General features: G+C 43.4%; 1 protein-coding gene across 5 annotated transcripts in view; it reads right to left on the bottom strand.

The window, feature by feature from the left end:
* Positions 1–13,202, bottom strand: part of Atf6 (bZIP_ATF6 domain-containing protein ATf6) — a 225,505-nt gene that overhangs the window by 39,505 nt on the left and 172,798 nt on the right. For 4 of the 5 annotated variants that reach the window (XM_045756858.2, XM_045756857.2, XM_045756856.2 and 1 more), the window contains 4 exons: positions 10,826–11,033; positions 5,912–6,061; positions 2,293–2,417; positions 1,960–2,082 (listed from right to left, as the gene is read on the bottom strand). In XM_045756858.2, the coding sequence (XP_045612814.1) occupies positions 1,960–2,082; positions 2,293–2,417; positions 5,912–6,061; positions 10,826–11,033 (606 nt within the window). The remainder of the gene's footprint in view (positions 1–1,959; positions 2,083–2,292; positions 2,418–5,911; positions 6,062–10,825; positions 11,034–13,202) is intronic. The other variant, XM_045756855.2, reaches the window with a different exon arrangement.

Raw genomic sequence — 13,202 nt, forward strand, 5'->3', positions numbered from 1 at the left:
TCTATAACTGGACCAGGGTGTGGAAGTGAAGTAAAGGAATCAACTTTGAAGAATGCCTGGAAAAAAATCCTCACATCTACGGTCAGAAATGATGAGGATGAAGAAATGAATTTTGAAGGATTTACAGATGAAATCCATGAAATGTTCAGAAATGCTGGTGAAAACGTAAAAGACAGGATGTGGTTGATTGGCTTGAAAGAGATGCCAATGACCCAGGGTATGGTGTGTGTGATGAGTGAAGACGAGATTCTCCAGTCTATTACTGGTGAGGTCGACGAAGAGGAGGAGGATGAAGAAAGCAGTGAAGAACCAGCACCACTGACCACGAGACACAGTTTACTCATGACCTATGTTGATGGCTTAATTCATTTTTCATCCAACTGTGCTAATCCAGAAGTTGGAAACATGTACAGTATCAGTACCTGAGGCAAACCATAGAGCTGATCATACAACAGGCCAATGAACACAGAAGGCAAGCTAAACTTGATTCTTATATGGTAAGAAAATCAAGCCAAGCGCCTTCACCAGTGAGGCATCACAGACAAGCCAAGTGCCTTCAACCAGTGAGGCTTCAGCAGCTGGCAGTCAAAACTAACTTTGCTTAATGAACTGTACAGTAATTTTAAGTGTTAATTTTAGTGTTGTGTTAGTATAGGTTACGTAAATTGTCAAGAATTCTTAACTTCAAGATGTGTGGCATCAATCAAGAAGACGAACACCAACAAGGTAAGTTGAGGTTTCTAGTTGAATATTTAATAATTATATGTCGCAAGGCATTTCAAAGTATGTTGTTTGTAGTATAAAAATAGTTGGAAATGGTCACTTTTGGACTCGGAGGTAAAAAAGTACTCTAATCCAGAAAACGTGATTATCCAGCTGGGGGTCCTTCCCATATAGTCTGGACAATCGAGTAGAGAGAGTATATACACACATTAAATACAAGTATCTCCATGTTTTGTTCACCATAACTGTTAAAATAAGCTGGTATATTGCCCAAAGAGCATAGTGGCCACCCTTACACATCATGACAAGTCATGCAGATGATGCCACCTCCCTCACCAAAATGGCTTCTCCCAACACTCCTTTTGCCGTTATTACACTACATATATTACACGTTATAGATAAGTATCTACATTTGTGTTCACCATTGCGAACTACTAAGCTGGTATGGTGAGTACAAACAGTAACAGGTGGCTACACAGATTCGACAGACGATGCTACAGCCCTCCCTCCCTCAACATTACTCCTCCCACAAAACTATGCACAGTGCAAATTATCACAACAATCCTGCTATTATCAGAATCCTGGTAATTTTTATCACAGTCCAGGGTCTTCTGTAATACTATCATCGATAAATAATACCAGTTATATATATTTTTTTACTTTTTAGGCGATGCTGTGGTCACAAGCTGAACGGCAGTGCTGTGAGCTCATGCTGCGTGCGCCAGCCTTGGTGGCTCACTCAGTACCGAGGCTTTCACACCCGGGAATGTTGCCCATGATTAAAAAAAAAAATGGTGTCAGATTACAAGAGCCCTGAGGAAGCTGATGTGAACCCCGTGTAGCCACGGGACTTAAATCTTGCATGGTACTCCCAAACATATGATGATGTGTGCAATTTGTCAACAGTTACTCAAAACATCATATGATACTTTTCACAGTTTAAGCATTAAGAGAATGTTGCAATAAGCACTTCAGGCAACCTTGCCCCACCAGGACACTGCAAGTGCTTGCACCACAAGCAACCTTATATTGCTCAATGGCACTTCAAAATGTTGAATGACTTGGGCTATGGAGTAACAAGTATTACAGACCCACAACTATCACCAGAGTCTGTGGTAATTTCATTTCAAATGCCACCATTTACTGTGCCAATTGGTCCTCTCCATATGAAACTTATGCTTTAATCACATTTCATCTCAACTTTAACACCACAAGTACTACTATTCTACTACTTACATCAGGCATGGTGCCATGCTTCATACCAGGAGCTAGGGCCGGGGCTAACGGTGCCAGGGGGGCGGCTGCTGGTGGTGGTAGTGGTGGCGGCGGCGGTGAGACCACAGTTGCCTGGCTCCCAATCTGCATGATAATTGTTCATTTATTATCTGGCACACTGTTAGCAAAATTGTCTGACTCTTTAATGACCATCTTAATGAAATATTTACCTTGTTATATTATGCACGTAAACTACTACATGTCCACAGACACACATTCCAAAATCAACATAAAAAGTAATGCATCAAATAATGCATGTAGCAGATAACCTTTGTCATCTACATAGATACTTACTTGTGTAGTTAGTATGGATGAGAGTGGGTTGGTGATTGTGGTGTTGGTAGTGACTTGGGTTGGTCCAGAAGGCGGTTTAACTTGAACTATTCTCGTGCCTCCTGTAGGAATGGTTCTGGTTACTGCTGCAAATACAATAATTAGCATATAAATGATGATAAATACTGTATTGTGAAATGATCTAAAAATACATATGCTTTCCAACCCTCGTCTCCCTTCTATTCTCCTTCCCTCCCTTTTGAAGGCATCGCTTTACAATTGCACAAATATTGTTTCATACAGTTCTAAAAAGCTAAATCCTTTTCTACCAAATATTATGGTAGTTGAAACGTTTTCCTCATGCTAAACAATGCATGAGAACGCAGCTAGTCATTCTGTTTGCCTTGGTGATAATAGTTTAGGTGGCCATGTTGTGTTTATGCCTCCCTACACAACCTACTTACTGCAAGTAATGTGCCAGAGTATTACTAGATCAGGCAAGTCATCCATACAATCTTCTCTCGAGCCACGAGTCAACACGTGGCAAACCCAGTACCTCGTAGAATTCTAGAAAAGCTACAACAGTGAGAAGAACACAAGAAAGTCACAAAGTTATAAAGACCACCATAAGTGGTTATTATAACTCTATATGAAGTGTGTGGGAAAGATAATTTCCTCTAAATTTGTAAATGATTTTAGGTGGTTTATTGAACACATGAAAAAGGTGAATTCACACATTATGGGACTGACAAATTAGGGATTTCTTGATCTGCATAACGACGACGTACAGCTGATGGATTCAGATTTGGAGCGGCTATCCAAAGATGATTTTATGGCACTGGAGTCAGAAAAGAAGGCAAATGAGACATCATCCAAGTTGATAAATGAACACCCCCTTCCCCCTAGGAGCACAACATCTGCAGCATCTTCAAGTTCTACCCTGGAGGCAGTAAAAGCATTACCTTCTACCGCCTCCTCAGTAGCAATTAATCTTTCATCCTCTATTTTATCAACAAGCATCAGCTCCAATTGGCAGTTCAATTCCTGTATTCAAGGTAAATAAAATAAGTAATGAGCAAACAACTCGGTGACAATGTGCATTTGCCTTTCCAAGCTTGGCTTTTCAATGAAAGGCAGTTTATTCCCCACACCAAGACTTTGTTTCAGCCAACTCACTGCTTCTGGCTTTGCCCTAGATCTCTCTATTTCCTTATTCATCGAGAGAATGATTTCCACAGCTGACTTAGTGATGTACATCCTAGTGCCCGATGGCAGGGAAATCTGCTCGTGAATGCATGAGTGCACACCATCAGAGGCATGCACATAAAATAATTTTCAGCCTATGGTCAGTCAGAGGGGGAGATAAGGGGACAGCCATTTCATGTTTCTGAATGGCAATGGTTGTAAAGCAAGATGCATTCTTGACATCATGGCCCTAGCCAACAAGTATAAGCCCACATGACTGGGCCAGGCATGTGCCTGTGTCCCATTGGTGCATTCATAGACCTGACTGTTTGTTCTCTAGGAACACTTGTGAGATCCTTAGGAAGTCCTCCAATTAATTCTGTCCCCCACAAAGTATGTCTCGGTCAGATTTGTGATCCAACTAGTAGGGCAAACTAGTAGTTATCATTTCGTAACATTCTCCAACATCAAGTTTTACTTGAATTTACCCGAGGGCCACTAATACTAGTGGCCTCAACGATGACAGGAAGCTGGCTGCTTGTCAAAGGTCCCCTCCATCAAAAGATCATCCCCCAGATTATCTTTTCTATCTGTATTTTAAAACCTAGCAGAGTTTTGGCGTTTACGGCTTCGGTGGGAAGGCAGTTCCACGGGTTTACAACCCCATGGGTGAAAAAGCCTTTCCTGTTTTCTGTCCTACATTGTGGCTTGCTGAGCTTGAACCTGTTGCTCTTCGTTCATGTTACGTCTGACCTTTTAAAGAAAGTGTCTGGATCGACATCGTCCAAATTGTTTTAGCACTGTATTTTGAAGGTTTTTATTAGATCACCCCATTATAGCTTGTCTGCAGTGCTGTTAGCCCCGTGGCCCTCAACCATTCCTGATACGAGAGATGATTAAGCTTTGGTATGATTTTTTGTTGCCCGGTATTGCACCTTCTCCAGAGCAGCTATGTCTTTCTGGAGATGAGGTCTCCATGCCTGGATGCAATAATCCAGGTGGGGGCGCACCAGAGAAGTTAAACCACCATGCCTATATTTAAGGCATATCCCTCCCCTTTCAAGGCATATAAAGAGAGCTATCCCTTCAGAATTGCAACTACTGTACTACATTATACGAATTAGCCATTCATGCGAGTTATTAAAACTAGAAGGGAGAAACTAAGTGACCACCTGAGAAACAACAGACTGAATACCAAAGTGATCATGTTTCACCCAAGTCATCAGTGCACTGGATTAATGGGAAATGTTTTCATGAACTGTGCTGACAGAGAGGAGTGTTGCCATATGATTTTCTATTCTGTACTGTCGTTAAGAGTGAAACTTGTACAGTGGCACCTCGATTAACGAGTTTAATCCGTTCCGGCACCGAGCTCGTCATGTGGAAAACTTGTCTTGCAAAACAACAACAAAATAGTCGGCGGAGGTGTCTGAGAAGCAGCGGAAACGCTCGTTAATCGAGCAAAAACTCGTCAGTCAAGACATATTTTCTGCGAGTGGCTTGCTCGTTATTCGAAATGCTCATAACTGGAGCCGCTCGTCACTCGAGGTTCCACTATACTTACTGCCACTACTTTGTGCATATCGTGTGAATATCCCAAATTTTATTTCAACAGTTCCTTCTTGGATATCCTCCTTATTTAAATGGTTATTTTAGTATATTTGAAGAATTCCTGCCATATTTGGAGTTTAGTTAATTCCAAAAAAGAAGGCACTATAGATTTTGATTCACATGAAAATGGTCAGTGTCCAGCCAAAAACTAGACACCTTAATATGTGCATAAATCAATGAATTATAATATAACCAGCCGGTCCTTGTAAGGTTTCAAAAGTCAAGAAAATGGTTAATTTAAAGTGTCCTTTCCTAACCTAACAGACTAAGCCAGAGAACCCAAAACAGAAAACAGGACAATACATCACTTTTGCGAGCTGCTTCCATTTTCTAGTATGACAACTTTTAGCCTTAATAATGCATACGAGTGAAAAGCAACGTTTTTTGTAAGAGAACAGGATGGAATAACTAGGTAAGCACTAAATATTAATAATTTGAACACTTGCCTGACCTTAGTACCAGGAAACTCTGTACTTTAATATTAATGATGTATGCAATGCAATTCCCCCTCAAACAAATCAATTTGTGGTGGATCCCCATCGGCTGCCAAGGGAACGCCATGGCATTTAATCATTCAGATTTTTCAGTAAAAATGTTAATCTTTAAACTATTCATTATCTATAGGAACAATTGTTTTATTAATGCAAACACATACTTTTGAGCAGATTTTGATACTAAAATCAATTAGAAAAAGTAAATTTTTAAATGTTTTGTTATACGTTCTCACCTTTCTTGTCATCACATTCCCAACATGACATGAACAGTCTACGTCTGCTACAAATGGAGATCTGCAGAAGCACAGTATATTCGAGAAGAGCACCATTGTATTAGTTTAAACATTTACCTGTCTTTGGTAATGTGAGTTTTGGCCCACTGGAGGAGTTGACGATGCTGATAACCTGAGGTTGTGTTGAAGTGGTGGTGACCATTTTGGGCTGAATCTTCATAGTTTTAGTAATGCGACCTCCCTTCGTGGATCCTGGCCCAGTTGTTCCTAGGATGTGCAATAATAAAGAAGTTAAACATAACAGTTTACTCCAAGTGAATTAAAAGAAAGCTACATTGTATCGTATACTTCCCTATAGTACAGCATATAATCAAATTCGTAGTCTTGAGGTTCTGGGTTCAATCCTTGGTGGACGGGGTCACATCCACCAGACCCGCGCACGGATTCCCAGGGTCCTCAGCATTTACCAATAGGGACTCATGCCCAGGTAATCCCAGGCAGGGTACTGCTAACCGGCACCCAAGTCTACCAAACAGCCTTCTAAGAACTGAACCCCTGGGATGTGTACACTCATGGGGACCTAGCAGGGAAAACCACAGGAAGAAGGAAAAGTACTCAGGATACAGCGGGCAAAAACCAAGGTAGACCCCCCCCCACCAGGCAGGCAGACAAAAAAGAAAAAGAAAACCCCCACAAGAGTACAGTGTACCCAGGCGGAACAGAGCCGACCGCTATGATTGGTGAAACCAAGCTGCCCAGTACCCTGCGCCCCTACCAGTGCCAACTGCCCCCTACCCCAAGGCGAACAAGGGAGACAGAACACCCTAGCACACAAAGGGTGGCCGAAAACCAAGCAGTAAACGGCCTGGCAGGGGCAGAACCCAAGGAACTTGTGGAAGGGAACCCCAAGCCCCAAGGGCAGTATTTACTGGGCACCAGAACCCAAGGAACTTGTGGAAGGGAACCCCAAGCCCCAAGGGCAGTATTTACAGGGCACCTAGGGAAGGAAACCCTAGGCGCATGCAGCTCGAGTCCTGGAGAATCACTCCCGGCTCACGCACCACCTAGAAGACAGACACCACACTCTAGGTACAGTGCTGAAACAACCACTGGAGCCAGAGCACACGACCTCAGCCTCTAGCATCAGCCATAGAACTGGTGGTGGATAGCCGGCACTGTGGGTCTGGGGCTCCCCCTTCCCCCTCCCGGGGAGAGGGGGAGCTGCGCAGACAGCGGCGCGGCGACTTCATGATCGTTTGCTCGTGTCTTTTAGGGGAGTTCTATACATTTGTTAGGTTTGTGGTAGCAATTTTTACCAGAATAGGGGGTTTGTTTTGGGGCGCTTACCTTTCTATGTGCCTGACGCGGTCAATGGCAGACATAGAATGCTTCCGACCACACACGGGGGTTTCTATAGGTCATTGCTCTCCTTGCCTCTTCTGAGGGGGCCAGATTCCGGCTCGTGGTCCCTGGTAGGCCCATAGAACTCCATACACATGACTGACGCCAAAGTCTGACATTAGCATATCAGCCTAGTAAGCTTCGGGGAGCCAAAGGGGCTCCCCCCAGAAAATGAGAGTAAGAATGACACGATAATACGCAGCAAGAGGGTAAATGATGTGTCAGCTGGATGCTGCCAGTAGCCAGGTGTGGAGGCCACTTGGTGCTACAACGCTGCTGCAATCAAGTAAACTGCCTAATGACCGAGCAGATCAAGTTCTTGGTTATTTCTGCTTTGTTTACCTTGCCAGTGTCCATTTTATCTCGCTCTACCTGGGAGAGCCGGTCGGCCGAGCGGACAGCACGCTGGACTTGTGATCCTGTGGTCCTGGGTTCGATCCCAGGCGCCGGCGAGAAACAATGGGCAGAGTTCCTTTCACCCTATGTGTTACGGACCCGAGCCCAGCGTCCGAGCACGGAGCAGTGACGACCACGCCATCTGTGGGTCAGCTCCCGAAACCCCCTCCAAATGGACGACGCCATCTAGTGAGGACGAGATATACTGGCCACAAGGGCTAGTTTCCTGTCCTAATCAGCTCATAACACAGCCGCTGCTGACCTCTGGTGAGGTGGCGCTTAGACAGCAACGCCAACTATGGAGTGGATAGGTGGGCGTTTGTGTCTAAGCCTGTAAGTGACGTGCCCTAGAGTGTCCCTATTACTGATGACGTGTCTGATTACAGAGTCGACCTGGGACTGCTGAATCGGACGGTGGATCAGTCTACCCAAGGCAGCCGTAGAACCTCCACGCATTTGCTGTAGAAGCTGTGAGTCACCCCCCGGATGAACACTGTTGTGTTAGCCTGCCTGTGACGTGGCAGTTGAGGATTTGTCGTACCCAGGACTGACTGGTGGAGAAGACTAACCACTGGGGTGTTGAGGTGAGGAGAGTGATCTGTGAAGTCACACGAGGCTCCTGCTTAGGGCTCGCAACCCTAGTATCGGTCGTGGAGTGGCCTACGCAGCGTTGCTGATTGGAACCTGCCAGCTACAGGCTGGATTTGTGGTTGACGGCCTCCACGACGGTGCACCCAGTGGGATTGTATTTTGGCTGGCCTGTGGCCGGGGTAGACTCGCTAAGAGAATCTAAGGATTTATCAAGAGGCCACAAGAAGAGAACCAGGGCTACTCGTCTTGAGCACCATTAAGCAGAGCATCCTGTGTCTTCAGAAGAAGACAAGACGTGTACATAAGTGTAGTGATAGCCCCAGCGAGTGACTGTTTATATATTTATTTATTGGTGGTGGCAATATATATTTAAGTTTTAGTATGTTTGTATCCCTTCCCCTTTAATTTACTTGCATTACGGAACACACCCCTTGAAAGCCACTACTAACTTGGGGCCGGATACCCTACCTCTAACAACATCAGAGAAAGAACCCAGTTGCGACCCAATAGGGCCGTAACACTATGCCCCTGTTACCTAGCAGTAAAATAGGTACCTGGGTGTTAGTCAGCTGTCATGGGCTGCCGGGCCGCGGTGACACTAAAAAGCCCCGAAATCATCTCAAGATAACCTCAAGATAACCTTTCTATTGGTCTTTTCTTGGACTAATCTCATATCTTCAGCTCCCTGTGCTTCTACAGAGAGGGAGGGCGGGCAGGTTTTGGTCTCTGATTCCCAGTAGGTTTACAATGACTCAGAAGGGCCTGATGTGAATCAAATTAGGTGAAGCTCTACAGGTTGCTGGCAACAGGGAGCCACCATGTTATCATCTTGAGGTTATCTTGAGATTTCGTTTTTTTTTATTTTTTTTTAGTGTCCCCGCGGCCCGGTCCTCGACCAGGCCTCCACCCCCAGGAAGCAGCCCATGACAGCTGACTAACACCCTGGTACCTATTTTACTGCTAGGTAATAGGGGCATAGGGTGAAAGAAACTCTGCCCATTGTTTCTCACCGGCGCCTGGGATCGTACCCAGGACCACAAGTCCAGCATGCTGTCCGCTCGGCCAACCGGCTCCCATTGGGAGCTGGGATAATTAATTAAATTATTGGTAATTAATTAAATTATTACTTGGGATAATTAATTAAATATGCCTGAAAAAATTAATTAAAATGATCCTAAACAGTAAAATTTTGCATTTACTGATCTGTTGCACAGAGTAACCTTAACAATTTCCTTCAGAGTTGACTACATGTAAACATAACTAGTGACACCAAAATGACACCAGTGCTTGTCAATTTACAAGTACAATGCATAACATAATTAACTAAGCATAAAGAGCTTTTATTAATGGCAATATGCTGTTTTATATCAGAGGAAAGTGTAAAATATGAGCTAAATTGTTATACCATACCCATTCAATAATCTCAAATGAAGTAATTACCACTGGTTCATGATAGTGTACGAGTATGCAATTCTGACAATTTTCCTGGTCCAGCACAACACAGTCTTGTGAATATGGAAATTTCAACCCATTGGATAATGCTGGGGATAAAGTACAATGGGGCCTCGACTTACGATGCTAATCCGTTCCCAGAGACGGATCGTAAGTCGAAATATCGCAAGTCGAAGCGATTTTTCCCATAAGAAATAAAGGGAATTGAAATAATCCATTCCCCACCCTCCAAAATATTAACATACAAATACATTTTATACTGAATAAAATGTTTTTTTCTAACTACAATACAGTACCAAAGTTTCTCTTAACTTTATGGAGGGCTCTTGATGGCGTATGGAAGATGGTGATCAGGGAGGAGGAGGAGAGTTGTTCCTGTTTGGATGGGGAGTCCCCTTCCATTATCACATCAGGCAGTGATGTCTTCTCTGGGGTACTCTCTCTCTCTCCTAAGTTTTGCCTGAATACCACTAGGACCTGGTTGTGGTTCAGTGCTTGTTTGTCTCACTACAAATTTGTCAAGAGACATTTGTTTTTCCCTTCATTTTAACATTTGTCTGTAATGATGCATCACAGTGTCATTGAATAGGTTAAGGCAACGACCTACTGCAGCTTGATTTGGGCGAGTCGTTTCAGCAAAGGTTTGCAATTCTTCCCATGCTGCACACATTTTCTTAATTGTTGAAGAAGAGACATTCTGTACTCTTGTTTCTGCTCTATGGTCATTCTTACATGGGTTTTCATATGTTGAGCCTTACCACTGACTTTCCTGGGACATATGGCATGATATATAATAATTACTTTAATGTTCAAAAATGCAAAAAATCCCCACAAAAGTGGAATTTCTTATAGGTGCGATCGTCACTAAGCGGGCAGCTGTAGTAAACCGAGGCAGGTCCGCCGCGTGACTGGGAACCAAGTGTTCGGTCGACCCGAACGTGTACCAACAAATATCGGAAGTCGACGACACCATTGGATGTCGAGTCGCATTTTTCAATGAAATTTACATCGTAACTCGAAATTATCGTAAGTAGGGGCAATCGTATGTCGAGGTGCCACTGTATCACTATTCAAACACAACACTTTTCACAATTTCAACAGCCACCAAATAAAGCAATTTTTATTAAATATTCAACACAGTATTGGATAAATGTCAAGATCATACAAGTGCACACAGTATACTGCACTAACCGTTGCGTGTCGTAATGGTTACAACTTTGATTGGCTGAGAGATGTGATTGATGGTGGTACCATTTGCTGCGTGTCTCTGTTGGTGGTGGTGTGGTGCAGGAGAAAGCAACACTGCAGATGAAGGGAGACTGACTGGTGAGGGTGGCTGTGGGCTCTGTGGGGGCGAGCCCTCAGCCTGGGGGGGTGTAAATGGTGGAGTGTCCAGTGCCTGCGGATAACACCACACAATCATGCAAAAATCATACTAAAGAACAAAAATTAAGGTACAGTACTTGCTGAATTGTGTCTAAATACAATATCCCTACAGAGGAACTCTGATGGTTAAAAAAAAAAAAAAAAAAATTGGCAAAAGCTTAAGATATGTTTCATTAATCCTTAACCCTTAAACCGTCCAAGTCATATATATATGCTTTCAGTGACAAAACTCAATCCGTGCATGTCATATATATATGATTTCGTGTCTAGCGCTATAATTTAACACTTTCAGCCTCCCGGCGAATGTAAAAAAAAACAACCGTAAGTGCTCCCGGCGTTTTGCCGCGTAAGCGTAAAAACAAAAATGTGTATACTCTTTTTACTCTCCTGACCTTAGTTCTCGAGCTACGTATTTCATTTTGGTACCAACGTGTTCGCAATAAAATTCTCTAGAAGAACATCAGTAAAAAAAGTCACGAAACGTATAGGGATACCAGCACCAAATAAATAACTACGAAGATGACTCGCCGTGAGCGCCCAACAGCAACAAAATGTTTTTACTCTTGGGATTGTTATCACCTCCACACTTGTCCTACAGCGTTAATTTTGGTATCAATGGACTCGCAATGAAATTCCCAACACGGTGATATGAATATAAGCGTAGAATAATGATTGCGGCCCGCCCGCAAGAGTGTGGGAAGTGGTGAAATTGTTACCCGGTATCGGTGACGGGACGACGCACGGCGCTTTGAAAGTTTATACTTATTTCACTCTCATGACATTATTATTCTATGTACGTCATTCATTTTTGTGTCAATGTGTTCGCAATAGAATGTTCTATGAGCCCGTAGGTAAAAAAGATCAACAAAGCATAACATAGAATAGCGCCAAATATAAAACAACGCTGGAACATGTCAGTGAGAGTCAAACACACACGAAATGTTTTTACTTTTGTTATGTTTGTGAACCTTTCATGAACTTATTGTACCATGCAGCCTATTGGTAAGAAAGAGAGCCTCATGGCGCGCAGTTTGAAACAAACCCAAAGTAAATCGGATAAAAATTTAATTTTATACAAATATTTTAAAAGAGGACATAAATTTATGTTCACTTAGCGGGAGCGGGTAGGCGAAACAGGACTCCGGGAGGAGTCCTCAGCTGCAATAAGTGTTAAATTCCCCACCTGTAATAGGGGCAGCTATAGTGCAGCCATGACCGATAGTTGCCAAATGCCACCTAGAAAAAAAATCCAGGCCAACATTCTTGGGTGTGAGAGCTTCAGTATTGAGCAAGCCACCAAGGCTGATGCACGCAGCACGAGCTCACAGCACCGCTGTTCAGCTTGTGACCACAGCATCGCCTACAAATGCCATAATATATATGTTCATGCTATTATTTAGTGATAATAGTATTACAGAAGACCCCTGACTGTGATAAAACTGACCAGGATTCTGGTAATAGCAGGATTGTGGTGATATTTAGCGCTGTGCTCCATGGAGGGAGGAGTAATGCTGTGGGAGGGAGGGTGGTGGCGATGTCTTCTGACTGTGTGGCCACCTTTTATTGACTGCACTCACCATACCAGCTTAGTGGTTCGCTATGGTGAACACAAAAGTAGATACTTATATATAACGTGTGTATAGAGTGTGATAACAGCAATAGGAGTAGGTTGGGAGCTGCCATTTTGGTGAGGGAGATTCGTCGTCTGCACGACTTATTATGTTTACTGGTGGCCACTATGGTCTTTGGCCACCATACCAGCTTATTTGTACAGGTATGGTGAACAAAACAGGTAGATACTTATATATAATATGTGTATATAGCACAATAACACCACAAACAATATTGTTGAAGGAGAAATATTAGTGCGTCTGGCCTTGAGGGCAGCCGCCACCAGCTGACCGTGTGAGTAGCTACGTCTTTGTGCCTTTACTCACCATACAAGCTTAGATATACAGTCATGGTGAACAAAACATGTAAATACTGTACTTATGTGTAACATCTGTGTATATTGAATAAATGCAAAAACAGTATTGTGGAAGGAGAATGAGGGCGAGTGAGGTGTTGAAGGAGCGAGTGGCAGGCTGGTGTGTGGCAGTCACTCCTCGTTGCATTTTGACTCACAATACCAACTTAGTGGTTCGTTATGGTGAGCAAAACATGCAGATACTTATATATAACC

Source organism: Procambarus clarkii, chromosome 74 (assembly GCF_040958095.1).
Source record: "Procambarus clarkii isolate CNS0578487 chromosome 74, FALCON_Pclarkii_2.0, whole genome shotgun sequence".
Lineage (NCBI taxonomy): Eukaryota > Metazoa > Arthropoda > Malacostraca > Decapoda > Cambaridae > Procambarus > Procambarus clarkii.